The sequence below is a fragment of the Jaculus jaculus genome, chromosome 13 (genome assembly GCF_020740685.1).
Source record: "Jaculus jaculus isolate mJacJac1 chromosome 13, mJacJac1.mat.Y.cur, whole genome shotgun sequence".
NCBI lineage: Eukaryota > Metazoa > Chordata > Mammalia > Rodentia > Dipodidae > Jaculus > Jaculus jaculus.
The window spans coordinates 46,423,329-46,445,553 of NC_059114.1; the positions used below are offsets into that span (position 1 = coordinate 46,423,329).

The following is a 22,225-nucleotide window of genomic DNA, read 5'->3' on the forward strand; positions in this document are numbered from 1 at the left end:
TCAGCTCTATGGGAGAAAAAGAAGTCATCAGTGGAGATAAACAACAGTGGACACCACAAGCCTACATTTGGCCAGCCAGGCTAAATGAGCCAACGGGTGAAATAGTGGCACATCTATCATGGTGGAAATCAATTGCCCTCTAATTGGACTGAAGGCCTGATCCATAGGAGGGAATACATCCCTGATACTGAAAATTTAAGACATGGGTAGTCTTGAGCCCTAGGGGTGTAACATCTGCTGCTGTCTGGCTAAATGTATATACTGTGCTTATCAAACTGACCAGTAAGCACTTCTCTTAATGTTCATACCCTTATATTAATGCTACTCTCACTTTTGGTAGAGAATCTTCTCTTTTTAGATGGCAGTGACCTTGGGACAACTCAGAAGGTATCATGGTGCTGGAAAGAAGTGACCGGAGTGCTCAGTACTATAATATCTCTATCATACCTTCCAAGGCTCAGCGTCTAATGTGGAAGAGGTGGTGGGAAGAATGTAAGAGCCAAAGGAAGGGTAGGACTCCTTACAACATGCTCCCTCCAGACACAAAATGGCCTGGATATCCATGACCTCACAGTGCCTGATACTACCTTCACAAGACCATCATAAGAGGAGGAAAAGATCATGACATCAAAATAAAAGAGAGACTGATTGAGATGGGGAGGGGATATGATGGAGAATGGAGTTCCAAAGGGGAAAGTGGGGGGAGGGAGGGTATTACCATGGGATTTTTTTTAAATTTTTGTTTGTTTATTTATTTGAGAGCAACAGAGAGAAGGAGGGAGAGAGAGAGAGAGAGAGAGAATGGGCACACCAGAGCTTTCAGCCTCTGTAAATGAATTCCATATGCATGCGCCCCCATGTGCATCTGGCTAACGTGGGTCCTGGGGAATTGAGCCTCGAACCAGGGTCCTTAGACTTCACAGGCAAGTGCTTAACCACTAAGCCATCTCTCCAGCCCACCATGGGATATTTTTATAAACATGGAAGTTGTTAATAAAAATTTGAAAAAAAAGTGAGAAAAAAATGCTGATGAAAATTGGAGGGATAGAAACCCTTATACACTATGGGTGGGACTATGGAAATCAGTATGGAGGCTCCTTAAAAAACTAAAATTAGGGTTGGAGAGATGGATTAGCAGTTAAGACACTTGCCTGCAAAGCCTAAGGACCCATGTTCAACTCTCCAGATCCCATGTAATCCCGACACACAAAGGTGAGGCAAGCTCAAGGTTGCACATGCCCACTAGGTGGCGCAAGTGTCTGACATTTGATTTCAGTGACTGAGGCCCTAACACACCAATTCATTCTCTCCCTCTCTCCCTCTCCCCCCCCCCTTTAAAGAAAACTAAAAATAGATACATCATGTAATCTGGTAGAGCACCAAGATACCTACACATTCATGTTCCCTGTAGCGTTACTCACAATAGCCAAGTTACCTAAATATTGATAGCAAGGGATGAATAGATAAAGAAATGTACATGCTCACATGGACTTTTATTCAGCCAGGAAGAATAAAATTGTGTCATTTATTAAAAAAAATAGATGGAAGTGGAGATCATCCTGTTAAGTAAATAATCCAGACTAAGAAGGACAAATATGGCATGTTCTATTTCATATAGGGAAAAAATATTTAAATGGAAGAGGATTCAGCTTCAATTTCATTTGGTTGACTGTGGAGTTTTTCATTGGCTGATTTGTTTTGGTCAAATTTTCATTTGGTTAGTTGGCTGGTTTGTTTGTTTTCTTTTTTCTTTCTTTCTTTCCTTTTTTTTTTTTTGAGGCAAGGTCTTTCTATATAACTCAGGTTGGCCTTAAACTTGTGGTAATTCTCCTGTTCAGCATCCTAACATCTGGGGTTACATATAGCGATGTCACCATGATTGTCAAAGACTGTGAGAGGGGCTGGAGAGCTGGCTCAGTAGTTAAGGCATTTGCCTGCAAAGCCTAAGGACCCAGGTTCGATTCTCCAGATCCCATGTAAGCCAAATGTACATGGTGGTGCATGCATCTGGAGTTCATTTTTAATGGCTAGAGGCCCTGGCATGCCCATTCTCTCTTTCGCTCTCTTTCTCTCTCTCTCTCCCCTATCTCTCTAACAAATAAATAAAAATAAAATATTTTTTTAAAACAAGAGTGTTAGAGAATTGGGGAAGGAGGTAGAATAAGCATTACATATGCATATATGGAAATACCATAGTGATTCTCATTAATTTCTACAATTAATATGGGTTAATGAGTACTGGGTGAAGGGTCAGCCAAGTCTCACCTGTCCCTACCCCCATGACATGCACAACTTCTTGTATACATGCCAGAGACCCACAATCACACTCATAAGATGCTCCACCATTGGCAGAGAAATTGGCCCATGCCACCCACCACAGCACCACTGAGCCTCAGTCTAGAGTACTGTGTGGAGCCTCCATCTTTCCATCTGGAAGCGGAGGTGAGCACAGTGAATGGGAGAGAATATCTGCCCCTCTCTGGTATCCCTCAGCCCAAGACCAGGCACCCTAGAGAAGGAGCAGGGGTGGGGCTGAGGCGCGGGGGGTCTGGCCTGATCTCTGGCTTAAACCTGGCAGAGGCGAGTGGTGCAGGAGGGCAGCAGGGGCCGGCAGAACTTCTTCATGGAGCTGACGGCTGCTGGGAAGGCTGGGGCAGAGAAGATGGCAGCCACCAGGTTGATCCTCAAGATCCAGGACATCATCTCTTCCTTGCTCCTGGAGACAGAACATAGAAAAAGGCCTCTGCTTCTCACAACCCAGCTTCTAGATGACACTGATGGGACCCACTCAGGCTATGACTGGTGTGTACAAGAAGCTGAGGTGTCTACCCTGAGACACCATCAGGCAGGCCATGCAGAGCCAACGGTGTGGGCCCTGAGCCCCGGGGAACATGAGGCTTCAGCTCGCACTTACGGGGCCTGGAAGAGGAAGACTCTCCAATCAGCCGTCTTCAGCTTGAGCACGTTGGACTTCTTACTATAGTCAGAAGCCCTGGTGGCCAGAGCATGATGGACACGAATGGCGTTCTTCAAGTCACCCTCTGATAGAGCCTTGTCTGGCCTGTATTCATCCTGAGCAAGGGATGCTCTGTCACCACTGGGCACTAACACACTCCACTGTCACCTTCCTACTTCTCACTCTCCTCTCTGCTCCTCTAGCTCCCTGCACCCCAATAAGAGTCACAAGATCATTCTGAGCACCCTCCTCCCACACCCTAGTCTTACCCAGAGACCTGATACTAGGTATCCACTGAGCCACTGGGCATTTCATAGCTCCCACACCTAAACCTTCAAAGCCCCGAGTGAGTAGGAGTTACACTCTTGACAGGGGAAGGACCCAACGCCTCTATAGGCCCCAAGCCTGCCCAGGAACCCCTGGGCACTGCAAGGCAACGGGGCTGGAGAGGTCTAAGCTGGTCATCCCTAGGAAAGGACTGTGGATCAGCCTCTCTCCCTCTCTCTCTCTTTCTCTCTCTCTCTTTCTCTCTCACCTTCTGCAGGTACAGGATGGTCCCCTTGAGCACCGCGTAGAATTTCTTCCAGCCGCGCCTCCCACGGGGTGCTGAGGATGGGGGCACAGGTAGTGTGGCCATCACCTCCCACTCCAGTATCTCCTACCTTGCCTCCCCCTGCATGTCCACTTGTGTGTGTGTGTCCCCAAAGACATGGGCAAGGGTGGGGCCCTCCTGTGCCATCATCCCTCCCGAGCCCCTTCACCAGCCTGACACCCACTCCTCTTGCCATCCATGTCAGCATGAGTCTTCCGAGTCAGCACGCCATGCTTGTAGGTGGTAGCACTGAGAGCCTGTGGGACATCCAGGAAGGGGTTGCCACCATCCAGAATCCGTGTCACCTTCTTTGTTCCTGTCCCAAACTTGTCATCCACCAGCTCAGACAGGGATTTCCTCAGCTCCTCCTCGTCACTAGGAAGGTATCAGGCCTGAAAACTACCTCGAGAGGTCTTAGCCCCACATTACCACAGCCTCTCCCACCAGATGTCACCCCGGGATCTAGGCTCAGAGGCAGGATGTTCCAGACATGAATCCAGATCTCTCAGCCCTACCCTCAGTCTTCAGCTCTGAACTTTGATGTCTGACCTTGGATTTGGGTTCCTCTAAGCTGATCCTCACCCTCGATTACAAAATTAGAGTCTCCCCAATCTCCATGGCTCCATTCTCTCACCAGTTTGGGAAGCATTAACTCCCAGCAGACTGAAACTGCACAAACCCATGCCAACATACTGGCAGTGGCAAGACAGTGGGCAAGCCCCTGAGTTCCAGGCCCACCAACAGAAGACTGCTAGCTCTTTCAAGTGAGGCTGGAGTCCCTAAGCCTGGGACCCTACACAGACCCAAAGACACAGGCTGCTCTAGAGGCTCAACAAAGGGGACTCCTTCCCCACCCACAAGCTCTCAGCCTCATCAACCAGCAAGGTCTCCATCCTTCTATGCAAATGGCTACGCACCTTCGGGTCTTCCCAAAGAGGAAGAGTCATCTATCCCTATAGCCAAAAGTAGTCATCACCAAAACATACTCATATTGCCAGAACTGTAAGAGACCTGTGCCTCCTCCTCCCTATCTCTCAAAGGGCAAAAAGCTGTCATTGTTGGAGAGGTGGTAATATCCTCAGTATAGAAAAACCAGTTGTAGACACAATATAACTAAGTTAACATTTCAATCTACTCCATAGCAATGTATTAAGCATTGTCCACTTGTAATCAAGTCAGAAAAATGAACCTAAAGAGATATTCAGTAATGGGTGTTGGCTAGCTAGGCAGGGTGGCTAGGGCCCTGAGTTAGGAGATTCAGCACCATGGAGAGTGGTCGGCATGCTCAGCCTATGCCCCCCCAGACTCCCCTCCCCCAGTAACTGTCTCCCACACCCCGCACCCATGGGCACCACTCACATGGCCCATTCCAGCTTTTCATTCTTGATGGAGTTGTACAGGGTCTGAGAGAGGGAAAGAGAAGAGCTCAGGTGAAGATTCAAGGAAATCTCCATGGACCGGTAACTTGCTGCAGTGAGAGAATACCTTTTCAGCTAATGGAATACAATGGGAGCCTGGACTCACAGTTGTTTGTTGGCCATCTGAATGAGTAGATAGACGGATGGATGGATGGATGATTGGGTGGATGGATGGATGGATGGATGGATGGATATTTAGTTATGCAATCATTTCTTGTCTGCCTTTCCAGGGGACTATGAGGGGACTATGAGTTTCACAAAGTCAGGAGTTGTCTACCTTGTTGACCATTGCACCTCCAGTGTATAATCTAGAACTTCACATACTGTCAATGTTTAAAAGGATAGATGGACGCATGGGAGAGCATATGGATGGATGGAGGACTGGATGGAATTGAGATGAGTGAATGTATAAGTGGTTGGTATATGAACGAGTGTCTGGGTCCTAGGGATGGGTGGAATAAGAGTAAGTAAGTGAGGCTGGAGGGATGGCTTAGCAGCTAAGGAGCTTGCCTGCAAAGCCAAAGGACCCAGGTTCAATTCCCCAGGACCCATGTTAGTCAGATGCACAAGGGGGTACACATGTCTGGAGTTCATTTGCAGTAGCTGGAGGCCCTGGCGCTCCCATTCTCTCACTCATAAATAAATAAATAAAACTATTTTTAAAGAGTAAGTAAGTGATTAGGTGGATGAGTGAATGTGTACATGCATGCATGTATGAGGAAATGAGTAGGTAGATGAAGAAATGGGTGAAGTATGATGATTAGATGAAAAGTGAATAGATGGGTGATGTTCTAAACAAAATTTTTTTTTTGGTTCTTCAAGGTAGGGTCTCACTATCCCAGGCTGACCTAGAGTTCACTATGGAGTCTCAGGGTGGCCTCGAACTCATGGTGATCCTCCTACCTCTGCCTCCTGAATGCTGGGATTAAAGGCGTGTACTACCACTCCCAGCTACAAATATTTTTGATGATGAAGTAGATATTTATGGTAAGAAGGATAGAGACAATATCCTATTTTATAGTTTTATTTGTAATTGATACATTATCATTTTACATATTTAACTCAACATTCATTATTAATTCCCCTCCTCATACCACTGGGTTGCCAAAAAATGACACTAAAAATAAATTCACCATCTACTCCAACCCCAAATAAACCCTCCTTCAAGGTGGAGAACTGACCAGGATAGGAAGGCCAGAGCCCCACGCTGGGCTTCAGCCTCCAAAGAAAGCTAATCCCGCTGGGCGTGGTGGCACACGCCTTTAATCCTGGCACTCGGGAGGCAGAGGTAGGAGGATCACCGTGAGTTCGAGGGCACTATGAGACTCCATAGTGAATTCCAGGTCAGCCTGGGCTAGACTGAGACCCTGCCTTGAAAAACCAAACAAACAAAAAGAAAGCTAATCCCTTCAGTTCCTCAAGGTGTTGGAGAAATGAGTAGCTTTTCCCTGTGGGGGTGATTATGGTGATGGCAGTGGTGGTGAAGCAAATGATGGAGAAGGAAGAGGTGACAGCTGGTAATAGTGAAGGTTATTACTGTGACAGCAATGATGGTAAGTGGAGTAGTAAGAACAAAGTGCACTTATCCCAGCCCTCTAGCTTTCTTGGGGAACAGAGAGCAATGAACTGTGAAGCTGACCAGTCTCTAAGTCTGTCTCAGAGTCATGGTGTCCCTGACCCCAATAGTGTAAGTCTAGAATGTCAGAATTTAATGGGGCAGAAACTTGTGTCCACCCCTGTGGGCCAGAGCTGGGCCCATGGGAACCCTTAGCAGTCATACCTTCAGCAGGTCTTTGGCAAAGTCTTGCCCATCATTCAGCTGGTCTAAGTTGGCAATGAACTGCTGGCAGGACATCTTCTTGCCAATGTTCTGTCATGGAGAAATGGTTCTGCCTGAGAGTAGGGAAGAAGGCTGGTGTGGTCCCCGCGCCCTGCTCTGCCCAGCCAGACAGGATGAGGCAGCATCAAGGGAAGTCGTGGAAATATTCAGGATCATATTTGATCCCCAAGCATTACGAAAGGTTCTCTTCAAACCCAAGTTAAGGAGGAGTCAGATTTGGATGAAGCATTATAATAGCTGATATCTACCAGATACCTGCTCTGCTCCAGGTACTGTATTTGACATGCATTATCTTATCTCCTTCTCTCCACAGGGTAAGGAACCCAAGGTGCAGGAAGGTGATGTGAGGTGTCCATGATCGCATAGCAGGGACGTGAAAGGGCCCAGTGTGTCTGACATTAAAGCCCATGCTCTCACCCGCTCCTCCATGGTTAACTCTCCCAGGGTCACTCAGCACCAGGACTTGAACCCAGGCCTCTTGGCTCCTGAGCAGAAGCTCTGTGTATTCCGTCACAATCGCCTCGCCCTCTCATCTGCACAAAGCGGGGCAGCAACACCTCCAAGATGTAGGCGAAGTAAGGGGGAGTTCGATCTCATGAGATCAAAAGTCAATTTCCACCAACACATGGGTGTCCCATGCTGATAGAACCTCAGCAGATGGCTTCATTCCTTGAGACACAAAGAGCTGGGAAATACTTTACCCCCAAGTCCTGCCTTTTGCTAACTACTGAATAGTAGATGGGTTCAAGCCCTCCAAAACCACCACCTGATATTCATGCTTTTAGAGCCTCTTAGAGCACTTGCATTTGAGGAAGTGCTGGGTAGTGCATCATGTTTGTGAGGTTTGTGGGGTTTAAGTTTGCTATAAGGCAGCATATTCCCTAGATTTATCTGCAAATTTAGCTGACATCACATGAGATGGGAATACATATTCCCTTGAAAAAGAGTATTACAGGAGATAGGGAGATAACAGTTAGGAAAGTGCTTGCCCACAGTATGAGGACCGGAGTTCTGTCCTCACTAATGAGGTTAAAATGCTGGCAGTAGAGGTGCACACTTGTAATTCTAGCCAAGGGAAGTATAGACAGGAGGACTCCAGGGGCTCACTGGCCAGCCAGGCTAGCCTGACTGTTGAGCTCCAGGCCAATGAGAGACTCTGTTCCAAAGAAGGTGCAGGACTTTCCTGAGGATGACTCTGAGAGTGTCCTCTGGTCTGCACACATAAGTGCTCACATTCTTAACCATTCATAAACCCAATTGCAACCTGGTAATCAGGAGAAACAGTAACTCAACCAAGAGAAGTACTTCTTATGATAGCATAACTGTTCATGCACACCTACACACACATGCACACATGTATCTACTTGCATAATAAGAATATTGTAGGGCTGGAGAAATGGTTTAGCAATCAAGGCACTTGCCTGTGAAACCTAAGAACTCAGGTTCAAATCTCCAGGTCCCACATAGTCAGACGCACAGGGTGCAAGCATGCAATGTTGCACATGCACCACAAGGGGGCACACACATCTGGAGTTTTTCACAGTGACTGAAAGGCCCTGGCATGCCCATTCTCCTACTCTTTCTCTCTTTCTCTCCCTCTCTCTCTTCCCCCCCCCTCGTAAAAATAAAAAAAGAATATTGTAGTACAACAAATTTATTAACACAATCCAGAGTCTTGGACATGCTTATGCATGTTATGATGCTCAAAGGAGAGGTTTCCATGTGCTTGTCCCCAAATACTGACCTTCACACCACTTAGCAGAGACTACTAACACCATGTGGGGCATTCATCTACCACAGAAATAACTTGGAGAACAATGATGTAGGGGGTTATTGGTCAGTTGGTTGATTGGTTGGTTGTGACAGGCATTAGACATGTAGCCCAAAATGGCCTCAAACTCAAGATCCTTCTACCTAAACCTCTCAAATTTGGGCGTTACAGGCATGTGCCACCATACCCAGCCAATATGAGGCTTAACATGTGACTGACAAACAAGAATTTTTTACACATTCCCAGATATTTAAAAAGAATAAAATCCTATGTGAGCCTTGAGCTACATTTTGCACATTGGGGGTGCTCCTTAGTGGGGTTTCAGTTATTCTCTATGGGATTGTGGTTTATGGGTTGTGGGAGCAATAGTCAGTTATTTTTGTGGGGGAAGAAATGCCTCTGGGCATGATGTCTCAACCTGTGGCTCTTACAATCTTCCCGTTCCCTCTTCCACAAAATTCCCTGAGCTGTGGTGGGTGAATTTTAAGTCTACTTCAGTGATGAGCTCTTAGGAGCCTTTGGATCTCTGCTTTGGTAGGTGTTGAGTATCCTCAGCCTCTGTCTCCTACACCCTGTGCTGGTTATCAGGTTCAGCATGGAAGCAGCATTCTTGCTTGTCTCCTCAATTCCTCTGTGGATTCAGCTATGGCTTGGATGAAGTGCAGGGAGTAGTTTATCCCCTCTGGTCTTGCCACTTTCAGGACCAGGGAACTGGGCAGAAGGGGTGGAGAACAGGGAGATCTGGCCTACTCACTCTGTGCATGCACCCTCTGGAGCAGGGAATCTGGGAACTGGGGACACAAGGGCACTTCAATAAGGAAGGTAGAGTAAGGGACCTGCTTCCCAGCAAGCTCAAAGGGTCCAAGCAGGGCTGGAGAGATGGCTTAGTGGTTAAGACACTTGCTTGCAAAGCCAAAGGATCTTGGTTTGATTCCCCAGGACCCACATAAGCCAGATGCACAAGGTGGTACATGCATCTGGAGTTTGTTTGCAGTGGCTGGAAGCCCTGGTGTGCTCATTCTCTCTCTCTCTCCTCCCCTCTTTCCCTCTCTCAAATAAATAAATAAAAATGAAATACTTAAAAAAAATAAGGGTCCAAGCAGCCTGGAGCCTGCCCTTGTTTTGTTTTGAAGACAGGGTCTCACTAAGTGGCCCAAGCTGGCCTCAAATTTGTGATCAGACTCCTGATTACTATAATTACAGGTATGTGCCACCATACCTATTGATCAACTGGGTTTTTAAAAAAATATTTCATTATTTATTTGTTTGCAAGCAGAGAGATACAGGCAGAGAGAGAGAGAAATTTGATGCACCAGGGTTTCTAGGCACTGCAAACAACTCCACTTTGTGCATCTGGCTTTACACAAGCATTGGGGAATCGAACCTGGATTGTTAGGATTTGCAGGCAAACACCTTAACCACTGAGAAATCTCTCCACCTCCATCAACTAGTTTTTGACAAGTTTGCCAACATTATCTAAAGAAAAAGTAATCTCCAGATGTTCAAATGCAAATTAACAACACTGGACCTTTCCTTCGTACTAAAAACCTAGCTGCTGGGCTGGAGAGATATATGGCTTAGTGGTTAAAGTGCTTGCCTGTCTCCAGATCCCATGTAATCTAGACACACAAATGTGAGGCAAATGCAAAGTTGCACATGACCATTAGGTGGCGCAAGAGTCTGGAGTTCAATTGCAGTGGCTGAAGCCCTGGCTCAACAATTCTCTCTCTCAAAAAAAAAGCTAAGTGAGCCGGGTGTGGTGGTGCACGCCTTTAATCCCAGCACTCGGGAGGAAGAGGTAGGAGGATCGCCATGAGTTCAAGGCTACCCTGAGAGTACAGAGTTAATTCCTGGTCAGCCTGGACCAGAGTGAGACCCTACCTCGAAAAACCAAAAAAAAAAAAAAAAAAAAGCTAAGTGCAAGAGCTAAAACTACTAGGAATATAAAATATTTATCCAGTGTGTCAAATACTAGCAGCTCCTCAAAAGTTAAATGTAAAAATACATAACTCAAGCCGGGCATGGTGACACATGCCTTTAATCACAGCACTTGGGAGGAAGAAGTAGGAGGATTGCTGTGAGTTCAAGGCCACCTTAGATAACATAGTGAATTCCAGGTCAACTTGGGCTAGAGTGAAACCCTACCTCAAAAAAAAAAAAAAAACGGAACTGGGTCTTTAAAACCAAACCTGCACTTAGATTTGAATAATTATGTATTCATATTCATGCCCACATATGCTCTATGTGCCATAATCATGCAATGAGATACTATTCAGCCACTAACAAGGATGAAGTGCTTATACATGCTAAAACACAAATGAACCTTGAAAAATATCACGTCAGGTAAGTAAGCCAGGCAACAAGACGGATGTCATAGCTTCCACTTCTATGAAATATGTGTAGTTACATGCATGCAGATGGGTAGAAAGCATGTCAGCACTTGCCAGGGGCTGGGTAGGGTCATGAGGAGTGACCGCTGTGACACGAGCTCATGGGAGTGATGAAACGTTCTAGAACTAGACTGTGGTGACTTCACACTCTTGGGAATGTACTTAATGCCACTAAATTATACAAAATTGTTTTGTTGTTGTTGTTTGTGGATCTGGGGAGTTGAACTCAGGGGCTTGTACATGCTAGGCTAGTATTCTGCCACTGAGCTACATTTCCAAGCCCTAAACTGTACATTTTTAAAGGTTAAATAGTGAATAGTACACTATAGTATTTGTATTTTACCACAATAAAATTATTCCGTAAGGATATAGAACATTTTTGCAATATAAAAGAACTGGCTTACTGGTACATGAGAACATTAAAACCAGCACTATAGGACAAGCTTCTTTCCAAATCCACATGAAACATTCACCAAAATTGATTTGTCTCTAGACCAAAAAGTAAGACTCAACAAATTGCAAAGAAGTACAATCAATAAGATAATATTAATAAACAACCACACAAAAATACATTTACAAAAAACAAAACAGGACTGGAGAGATTGCTCAATGGTTAAGCCACTTTCTTGCAAAGCCTAATGACCCAGGTCTGATTCCCCAGTACCCAAGTAAAGCCAGATATACAAAGTGGCATATGCAGCCAGGCGTGGTGGCACACACCTTTAATCCCAGCACTCAGTAGGCAAAGGTAGATAGATCACTGTGAGTTCGAGGCCACCCTGAGACTATGTAGTGAATTCCAGGTTAGCATGGGTTAGAGTGAGACCCTACCTCAAAAAAACAAAACCACTGTCTGAGAATGGCAGACCCCTCACAGCCTGCAAGAGAGCAGGCACCCCTTGCATCTGTCCCTCTGGTCCTCTGCCACACTGCCCACCCAGCAGCAACTCCACTGCCACCCTTCCCAAACTCTGGGAGAGCAACTAATTCTGGTTCAGATCAGCTCTCCTGGAGAGTCCCCCAGTCCACCCACTCTAGCTGTCCACTAGCACTTCGCCCCACCATCCAGCCCATTGGTGTATGCTAGAGGCCACACATCCAGGATGCCTCTTGCGCATCTCTCCAGTTTTAGGCCAAGTTGCCATCATCTTTGCTTTGGCTGAAAGTCACCATTCTCAGCACCCAGCCAGGCCAGTTCATCCAGAATCACTCTCTAACCTGCCCTCCCAGGGCTTCCTCCTCTAACACCCCATTACAAGCAGACACTCCTGACCCAGCTCCCATCCCACCAGCTCTGCTCCCTGGAACTCTCATTCCACTCTCTTGAGAACCAGAGTCCCCAATTTCTTTTCTATCCCATTGAGATGTCAGTCCCAACTATTAACTTCTTCCCTGCAAACACTCTCTTGCCCCTTATACTTGTCTTATTTGCCTAGGGGGAAAAAAAACAGCCCCCAAAAAACCTGATGAGTTTCCTACACTGTGCCTGGACTCACCCAGCTGAATGAAGATGCTTAGAGGAGAACATAGTTATGCTAACTGGTTTAATTTTTCTATCTGCAGCCACCATCAAATGAGCATCAAGGGCTGGAGAGATGGCTTAGTGGTTAAGCTTGCCTGTGAAGCCTAAGGACCCTGGTTTGAGGCTCAATTCCCCAGGACCCACGTTAGCCAGATGCACAAGGGGGCGCACATGTCTGGCATTCGTTTGCAGTGGTTGGAGGCCCTCGCGCGCCCATTCTCTCCTCCCCCCCCCCGCCTCTTTCTCTCTCTGTCACTCTCAAATAAATAAAATAAAATAAATAAAATGTTTTAAAAGTGAGTATCAAGACCTCCACCATGCCAGTCCACCTCCCTAGTACCCTTGCCCTCTTCCCTAACATGGGCACATGCCTTTTTGCTCTTCCTTCAGCCTAACACCCCACAGCATCATCACGATGCTCTTTTCAGCGTGGCTTCCCCATCGTGGAGTGCTGCTTGCTTGACATCCCTTCTTCTCTGGACTGAGAAAACCCTTGGTTTTCCTCTGATCTCCTGCTGTCTCACAATCTCTCGGTCCTCAGCTTACCTTTGAGGCCAGGGCCCAGGTCTTGGTCATCATCAGCCTGCTTGCCTCCCTGGGGAATGTGGCCAGTCTATGGCTTTTTTTTTTTTTGTTTTTGTTTTTGTTTTTGTTTTTGTTTTTGTTTTTGTTTTTCAAGGTAGGGTCTTACTCCAGCCCAGGCTGACCTGGAATTCACTATGGAGTCTCAGGGTGGCCTCAAACTCACGGCAATCCTCCTACTTCTGCCTCCCAAGTGCTGGGATTAAAGGCGTGCGCCACCACGCCCGGCCAGTCTATGGCTTTAAGTTCCATCAAGATGACAGTGACCCTCCTCATCTCCCCTTGGCCCTGGACTCAGTGAGCCTGTCACTCTCCTTGGTTTTCTTGTGTTGAGGCACTTCATAACATGTCAGAAATGGGATTTGAGGAGCTGGAGAGATGGCTTAGGCTTTAAGGCAGTTGCCTGCAAAGCCTAAGGACCCAGATTTGATTCCCCAGTACCCACATACGCCAGATGCATGGGGTGGCACATTGTGTAGTTTGAATAAATGCTCCCCAGTAGATTCAGGAGTTTATTAAAACTTTTTGGATTTCCAGCCAGTTGGCTGGAGGAGGTGTCCAGCCCTAAAGTGTAGTGGTAGATTTGAAATTCCAATCTAAAGATATGCAAGGTGCCTAGTTCTACCTTGAGTTCCTGAAATGTGCTGTGTGGGGTGACTTTTGGCTTGGGGCTTTTCTTTCTCTGTGTTTGGACCTGTGAAGGCAGGCCAGCTTCTTCTGCCACTATGGAACTTCTCTTGGATCTGCAAGCTTCAACAAATATCCCTTCCTCCATAACTGTGTCTGGTCTGGAAGTTCATCTCAGCAAACCTAAAGCTGTCTGCTACACACATGCATCTAGAGTTCATTTGCAAAGGCCAGAGGCCCTGGTGTGCCCATTCTCTCTCGCTCTCTCTATATATCTATCTACCTACCTACCTCTCTCTCTTTCTCTCTCTAATAAATAAAAATAAAATGTTTAAAAAAAAGAAATGGGGGCCGGGCATGGTGGCACATGCCTTTAATCCCAGCACTTGGGAGGCAGAGGTAGGAGGATCACCATGAGTTCGAGGCCACCCTGAGACTACACAGTGAATTCCAAGTCAGCCTGGGCTAGAGTGAGACCCTACCTTGAAAAACCAAAAACCGGGCTGGAGAGATGGCTTAGCGGTTAAGTGCTTGCCTGTGAAGCCTAAGGACCCTAGTTCAAGGCTCAGTTTCCCAGGACCCACGTTAGCCAGATGCACAAGGGGGCGCATGCATCTGGAGTTCATTTGCAGTGGTTGGAGACCCTGGTGCACCCATTCTCTCCCTCTCTGTCTCTCTCTCTCTCTGTCACTCTCAAATAAATAAATAAAAGTGAACAAAAAAGTTAAAAAAGAAGAAAAACCAAAAACCAAAAAAAAAAGGGATTTGGATCCCACCTTTCCCCTCATATCCCCTCATGCATGCATTACACACACACATAGTTTCTTCCCCTTGTGGGGAAATGTCAGCACAAGCCAGCCAGAAGCCAAAGTCAAATTTACTCTTCTTTCACTGACCAGCTCATCAGTAAGCCCTGCTAGATGTTCTTCAGCAGGCCTCACACCACAGACATCTCTACACATCCACCACCCTGGCTGCCACTACTCCCCTCCCACCTGAACACAAACTAATGGTCATTTTGGAACATTTTGTGGTTCCTCAAAAATTTCAATTAATAATATATGCCATCTGGGCTGGAGAAATGGCTTAGCAGTTAAGGCGTTTGCTTCCAAAAACCAAAGGACTTCCGTTTGATTCTCTAGAACCTACATAAGCCAGATGCACAAGGTGGCACATGCATCTACAGTTCCTTTGCAGTGGCTAGAGGCTTTGACATACCCATTTTCTCTCTCTCTCTCTTTCCCTCTCTCAAATAAATAAATAAAATTTAAAAATATATATATGCCATCAAACCCATTCCTAAATATAGACCCACTGAAAACAGATGTTCACAAGCTTGTACATGAATGTTCTTAACAGCCCTATTCACAATCACAAAAAGGTTAAAACCAGCCTTCTGGGGCCCTTTGCCTTAGACCTTCCTTTGGCTGGATTTTGAGGATCTCCCAGGTCTGTGGTCAGGGGTTCTCTGACCCTCAGTCCAGCTGCCGTCACAGAACTCATTCCCTTCAAGGACCTCCCGCTGAGCATGTGTGCTCTTTGCCATGTCTGCGGGCAGGCCTCCTCCTTGTTCACTGAACACAGAGGTGTGCAGCAGACCGTGTTGAGCTCCCAACCCCAGAAGTCCAAGCAAGCCTCCTGCAGGAAGCTTCCCAGCCTCTCTCATTCTCGAGTCACATGTCCAACCCCTTTTCTAACCAGACCCCTTTCTGGGGGCACCATCAGGGCCCACATTCTTAAGACCCCTACCTCCCACCAGGCTTTTTGTTTCAATCTGCCCATAGCCGTGGGCGGGGGGGGGGGGGGAGAGCCCAGAGGAAAAGAACTGCTTGGCCTCTTCCACCAGTAGGCCTGGGCCCTAGGGTAAAGCACTCCTCACCCACTCTCTCGGGGTCTTCCATATGCCTTACAGGCAGGGACTTAGGGGACTATGTGATGGGGAAACAAAGGGAAATTTAGTGACATAAGTAGCTTGCTCCAGGCCACGCAGCTGCGATGTGGTGAAATACCGAGAACCCAGACCCAGGCCCCTTGTCCCAAGCTGTTGAGCAACGCTGCCTCTAGGGAGCTCCAGTTCCTCAGTGTGTGTTTGCAGCAAAGTCACAGGTCCCACCCATCCACCTCTCTTTTCTCAGTTGTGGAGGGCATGCCAGCTAAGGCCACCATGCTTGGAGTATCTCCACCCAGAAAGTCACTAGGGATAGGGACTGATGGCATGGAGGGCTAGGTTTAGTGCTCTTTTAAGGTGGCTAGGAACACCCACTCTCCAGGCTCCGCAACACAGTGCTCACAGGGAGTACACATGTCTGCTCTCCAATCCCTACCCTCAAGCTAATTACGCTGTGTTGTCACAGCTTTTCTCTTCCTGGTGAGGGCATGAGGCCCCAGCCCTGCCCAACCAGTACCCTGTGTGCCCAGGAGCCAGCTGCTCTTTCTCTCCCACTTGAACTCCAGCTGACAAACTGCAGCCTTCCCAGCCTGAGGGATGAGCCTACGGGCCAGCCATCACTATGATGATGCCATTGCTGCTCTTAGCCAGTAGGAATGTTTACAATGAACTCCTTACACTTGGTGTGGTCGTTACCTCTTTCAGTCCTCTCCAGGACACTATGGAAGAAATTCTTATTCTTCTCCACTAGACACAGAAAGTGAGACTCACAGATAACCAATGACTTGCCTAAGGTCACACAGCAAGAGTAGCTTGTGAAGCCAGGTCTATCTTAGCTCTTTCTTCCACCCGGTATTGCCTGGATTGTCATGGTTGAATCCAGAACCAGACACACTGGCCTACTGTCCCTGAGTCACCAGACCCCAGGAGGGACTCTGACCATCCCTGAGTGAGCGATGTTGGGACAGTGGTTGGGTGGGCAGATGGAATAATGAGGACACAGAAGGTGGATGGAGGCGTGTCTAGGCACATGGGCATGCACACCACCAGTTGCACTTACCACCTGAGGGAGGGAGGGCAGGAGAACCCAAGGAGGGGCCACAGCCAACAGAGGAAGGAAGACGGAATTAGTGAGTGTGGGAAACCTGGAGGCAGCCTGGGGCCTGGGCACCCCACTCCTGCCCCTCTGCTCACTGGCCTGGGAGTGTGAGAGAGTAGTGAAAAGGCCTCTGGAGTAACATACCATTTGATTGGCTGCCTAGGGCATAACATTTCAGCAAGGCCACATTTGGACTTGAGGATAGGCGTGAGGAGTACATGGTCTCTTAGCAATGAGTTGCATGGGCCCATGAGGAGTTTACATCTTATCTGTCAAGTCCTGAAATGTGAATGCCTCAACTGTCCTTACTGCCCTTCTTGGAAGCCAGAAACCAGGCAAGTTCTATTGGATAAAACAAGGACAGAGCCAAATCTAGAAGGAAGTTGCCCAACTCCCAGGTCTCTAGAAGAAACACCGTCTCTGAGCGAGAAATGTCAGCACGGGCTAGGTGAAAGGTTAGCCTCCCATGACTCAGGGACCAATAAGATCACCTCCCCCCACAACTCAATGCCCCCCAAAACTTATGTCCCTTCATCCCCACACTCACATGTCCGTGCAGGTCCGTGTTGAGCAGCATCAGGGCACAGGTGAGCGTGTGTATTCCATCTAAATCGAAAATGGTGACTTAGTTAGTGTGAGGACCCAGCTCATTCCCATTCAGTCACCCACCTGTCTCCCGATAGACCTAGTCTGAAGGCCAGGGAGAGAGAGGAGCACCTGTTCCTCCCACATCAGGGCTGATGTCTGGGTGATGCTCCCTGCCCAGCCCACTGAAGTATCAGAGAGAGACTCCCTGCCCCAGGTCAAAGCACCCCATCCCTCCCAGTAACCCTGACTGCCCCGGGCCTACTCTAACCCAGACATCTACCTCCTGTAGCCAGATTTGAACCTTGAACTTCAGGCCTAATATAGGCTTTGGGTCTTGGGCCATGTCCCTGCATTGGCATTAGGGGACCTTACTCCCCAGTTTCTAAGTCTCAGATACTGCCATATGAGGACCAGACCTCCACCACAGCAGGATCCCCACCTCACCAAGAATTAGTGCGACAGTGGCCCTGGCCAGGGAGTCTGAAGACCCGAAGAACTTGCAGGCATCAGGAAAGGCCATGGACGAGATACTTAGAACTCTTGCATCCAGCAAGCAGACTCCATTCCATCCATTATTCAGTCAATGTTTTGTTGTTTTGGTTTTTGAGACAAGGTCTCACTCTGTGGTCTGAGCTAGTCTGGAACTCACTGTGTATCCCAGGCTAGCCTTAAACTTTCAACAACCTTACCTCAGCCTCCCAAGTGCCAGGATTACAGGCATGTGCCACCAGGCCCAGCTGTATATGTTCAATGTCAACTGAATTCCTACTGTTTGCCAGGCCCACCGGAGCCTATCTGTGGGGCAGAAGTAGCAGGTGGACAGGGCGGTGACAGGCCAGGGCCAAGGTGGGTGAGGAAGGTGGAGGGGGGCCAGGCGGAGCCGTACCTTCCGAGGTGCTGTCATCAGGGTTGCACTGGCAGTACCGACGGGAGAAGTGTGTAAGGACACGTTCACGCTCCTGTGTCTCCCCCATTAGTGGGAAGGCCTTCAAGAAGGTTCTAAAAGGTAATTCAAGGTTGTCAAAGGCCTCCTAGAACCCCTGAGTTGGTCTGGATCCTCACTGGGATAGAAGTTTCACCACAAGCACTCACACACACACCACATATACAGACACACACAGAGAGACACACATACACCTGCCCCAGCAAGCCAGAACTCCCATGCCCAGTATCTGGGTCTAGACACCCTCTGAAGGCTCCAGCAGAACTTCTGCACCCCCCACGCCAGGATGGCCTCTCCTCTGTACTCTAAGGCCTCAGAATTGCAGCCTTCTTTCCCTCTAAAGGGTCCTTTTGGAAACAAGTAAGGGACAGATGTGAGGACAGATGAGTACCTCACAGCTAGTGTAGACTCTTCAGGGGGACATTCATACCTCAGTATCTTCTGTTGCTGGCCCCAACTTCCCACCTGACCCCCAGCATCTCTCCCTCTCTCCCTCAGTCATTCCCACTGCTCTATGCGCCACCAGCCAAGCCCTGAGCCCAGTCCTGGGATCCCTCACTATTCCCCTGCTGAACAAATTCAATGGTGTATTCTTCACCCTTAATCTTAATTCCCACTCCTCTTCCTCCTCCTCTAACCTCATCATGCCCTGGACACCTGCCCCCACCTCCCAGCAAGTCCGCTGCCCTCCCCACTACATGCGCCCTGTAGAGAGCAAACACTCCTGGACCCACAGAGAGTGTCTTTCTTTGTTGTTGTTTTGGTTTGGGTTTTTCTGCATGTGTGCATGGTGTACATGTATGTGTGTTTGCATGTTCATGTGAGTGTAGGCACATGTATATGTGCTGGGCAGATGTGTGTGTGTGTGTATGCACAGGAGATGTCTTCCTTAGGTGTTCTCCATATTATTATTTTTTATCATTTATTTTTATTTTTTGGTTTTTAGAGGTAAGGTTTCACTCTAGTCCAGGCAAACCAGAAATTAACTATGTAGTCTCAGGCTGGCCTTGAACTCATGGTGATCCTCTTACCTCTGCCTCCCAAATGCTGGGATTAAAGGCATGCACCACCACACCCAGCTCCATATTATTTTTTGAGACAGGGTCTCACATCAAACCTGGCCTCCTGATTCTGTTAGGCAAGCTAGCTAGCAAGCCCTCCTGTCTCAATCTCCCCATTGTTGGAATTACAGACACATTGCCACTCCTAGCATTTTTAACTGACTAGCAGTGATTCTAACCCAGGTCCTCATGCTTGCATAGCAAGTGTATTGCCCCCTGAGCCATCTCCTCAGTGCATCCCCACCCCCAATGCTCCAACTAAATACACAGCCGGAGCCCACCTCTACATGAAACCTATCACTGGCTATGCAATCTTGCCATCCCCAAGCTGTAGTCTATCCTGCCCATCCTCTCCTCAGCTTGGCCCAAGTGCCTCCCACTCCTCACCTGAGCATCCTCCCACATCCCCCTTCCCCACTCACCCCATGCCCACAGAGCTTGTCCTCTCCCACCTGACCCCTTCCAAAGCTACTGGATTAAAGCTGCCAGCACACTGCTACAGTGTTGGCTTCACACCCAGAGCCTTGTCTGGCTCCCCGGGGCCTGAGGAGTTGAGCCTCACGATAGTGACCCAGTATACAAGGCCCTGCAGCCCAGCATCCATGCCTCTGGTTGTGAACCAACCCCCTGAATACTTTCCCTGTGCAATCCTCAAGGCTCAGCTTAAGATAGAGTAACTTGCAACAGACCCATATTCCCTCTAAGAACAGTGATGCTACCAGATAATCACTAAAGCAACAAAGACCACAAGGGCTATGATCTTGGTACGGAAAGGCCAAGATGGAGGTGGGGTCTCTTCCACACTGCCTTTTCCCTGGGAGCACCACTGCCAAAGGGCATAGGCAATAGGCAGGATACTGGGTCTTTTCAATGGGCTGGAAAGATAAATGTGGAGACTTGAGAGTTGTAATCACATGGCCACACACTCTGGGGAAAGGGCTCACTCTGAGGAAAAGACTCCCTCCTTCAGTCAATCCTTCCTGGAAGCAGCCTCAGAGACCCACCCAAGAGGAACATCTGTGGTATCCTAACCAGACCACACATGGTTGCACTCCCATCTTCATCTCCTCAGCACCCATCATGCAGATGCCATTCACTGAGTTAACTACTGCTACTCTACCCTTAGGCACCCTTCCCCACAGCCTCACCAGAAGGATCAAGAAACTGGTCTGAGGCTGAACAGTAAGCTATGATAGAACTGGAATGAGAATCCAGATTGCTGCCCCCACTACCTATGGGTGCTATCCCATCCCAGCCCCACTGACCTGAGTGCTCGGTCCAAAGTGAGGCCTGAGAAGTCGAAGAAACTGAGGTACTCCCCAGCCACCAGCTTGCTGAACTCGTTGCTGCCAGGAAAGCATGGGTTATCAGTTAGAAGCAAAGTCCATGTCCAAGGATGGCAGAGCAATAGAGGGCATTTGAGAGTGGGCCCCACAATATCCTGCCCACCCACCCAGATCTGCCCAGACCCTAGGCTACCTCCCCTGCTCTGTCACTGAGCTCCGACAGATCAGCCTTTGGCTGGGGGATTGAAAAGGCTTCCTGGAGGAAGTAATGTCTTGGAAAGGTAAGGAAAGCAAGAATCAGTGCTGTGAAGGGGGTAGAAGTGGGATGGCGCCAACTGTTCCCAACAAAGGAAACTCGATAACATGCCCACAAAACCTCCAGAAGCTCCATGTGGCCAAAGCCTGGAGAGTAGGAAGAGGGGCAACAACAGATGAGGCAGGGACAGGGCCTCAGATCACAGGAAGGACTGGGTTCTGACCGCAAAGTTTGAAGCAGGGTTCAGATTCAAAAAGTTGATAATACACCTACAGAAAGGATGCAGTCTAGAAAAGAGCCAGGTGCGCTCCCTCATATGTGGATCCTACCTACAAATGTTTGGACTTGTATGTGAGTTGGAATAAAACTCAGTAGCTGAGGCCAATAAGCGAGAAAGGGGATATCAGGGAGGGGGGACTTAAGGTGATGGTATTGTATATACATAAATAGAACAGATTACTGAGGATGGAAAGGCCTAAGTGAGGTCAGGTGAAGACTGAGTAAAGGAAAGTCAGGGGAAGGGTTAATCAAAATCTAAGAGGGTATAAACCAGGCATGGTGGCACACACCTTTAATCTCAGCACTCAGGAGGCAGAGGTAGGAGGATCACCATGAGTTTGAGGCCAGCCTGAGACTATATAGTGAGTTCCAGGTCAGCCTGAGCTAGAGTGAGACCCTACCTCTAAAAACAAAACAAAAAAAAATACTAAGGGATATAATAAGTCATAAGAAAACCTACTTTTTTGGACAATGGCACACCCAAAAGCCATAGATTGTTACTAGAAAATTTTTACTGCCAGGGATGGGATACCTTCCAGTGAGTTGTTGGCCAGGGAGGTCCCTGATGTCTCTAAAACATTACAGGACATTGCTGAGGCTCTTTGTTTCACACCAGGAATAGATGGTAAGACCCTATTGTTGAAAACTCCACATACTTGGGCTACAAGGTCACTGAGAAACCCTGCTAGAGCTGAGCTGAAAACCTCCTCCATGTAGACCAGCTGACAGAAAGCTAGAAAAAGCCACACTACATGCAGTTCAATGGGAGAGAGAGAAATCACCAGTGAAGGTACTCAACAGTGGACACCGTACGCCTGAAATTTGGCCAGCCAGGCCAAATGAACCAGCAGGCACAATAGTGGATGTCTATTATGGGGGAAACCAACCACTCTCTAATTGGACTGGAGGCCCATTCCATAGTAGGGAATACATCCATGGTACTGAAAACCTATGACAGGGGTATTCATGAGCCCTAGGGGTATAACATCTGCTGGTGTCTGGCTAAATATATACACTATGCTCACCAAACTGCCCGGTAAGCACTTCTCACAATATTCATACCCATATATTAATGCTACTATCAGTTTTGGTTAGAGAAGCTTCTCTTTTCAGATGGCAGTCAATGA

General features: G+C 47.9%; 1 protein-coding gene across 2 annotated transcripts in view; it reads right to left on the reverse strand.

The window, feature by feature from the left end:
* Positions 1-22,225, reverse strand: part of Psd2 (pleckstrin and Sec7 domain containing 2) — a 55,835-nt gene that overhangs the window by 9,044 nt on the left and 24,566 nt on the right. Inside the window, exons 5-13 of one of the 2 annotated variants that reach the window (XM_045133183.1) lie at positions 20,543-20,623; positions 18,160-18,272; positions 17,233-17,291; positions 6,747-6,836; positions 4,908-4,951; positions 3,742-3,923; positions 3,492-3,562; positions 2,915-3,072; positions 2,572-2,716 (exon numbers count right to left, since the gene is read on the reverse strand). In XM_045133183.1, coding sequence (XP_044989118.1) covers positions 2,572-2,716; positions 2,915-3,072; positions 3,492-3,562; positions 3,742-3,923; positions 4,908-4,951; positions 6,747-6,836; positions 17,233-17,291; positions 18,160-18,272; positions 20,543-20,623 — 943 coding nt within the window. Of the gene's footprint in view, positions 1-2,571; positions 2,717-2,914; positions 3,073-3,491; positions 3,563-3,732; positions 3,924-4,907; positions 4,952-6,746; positions 6,837-17,232; positions 17,292-18,159; positions 18,273-20,542; positions 20,624-22,225 lie in introns of both variants that reach the window. The other variant, XM_004652557.2, reaches the window with a different exon arrangement.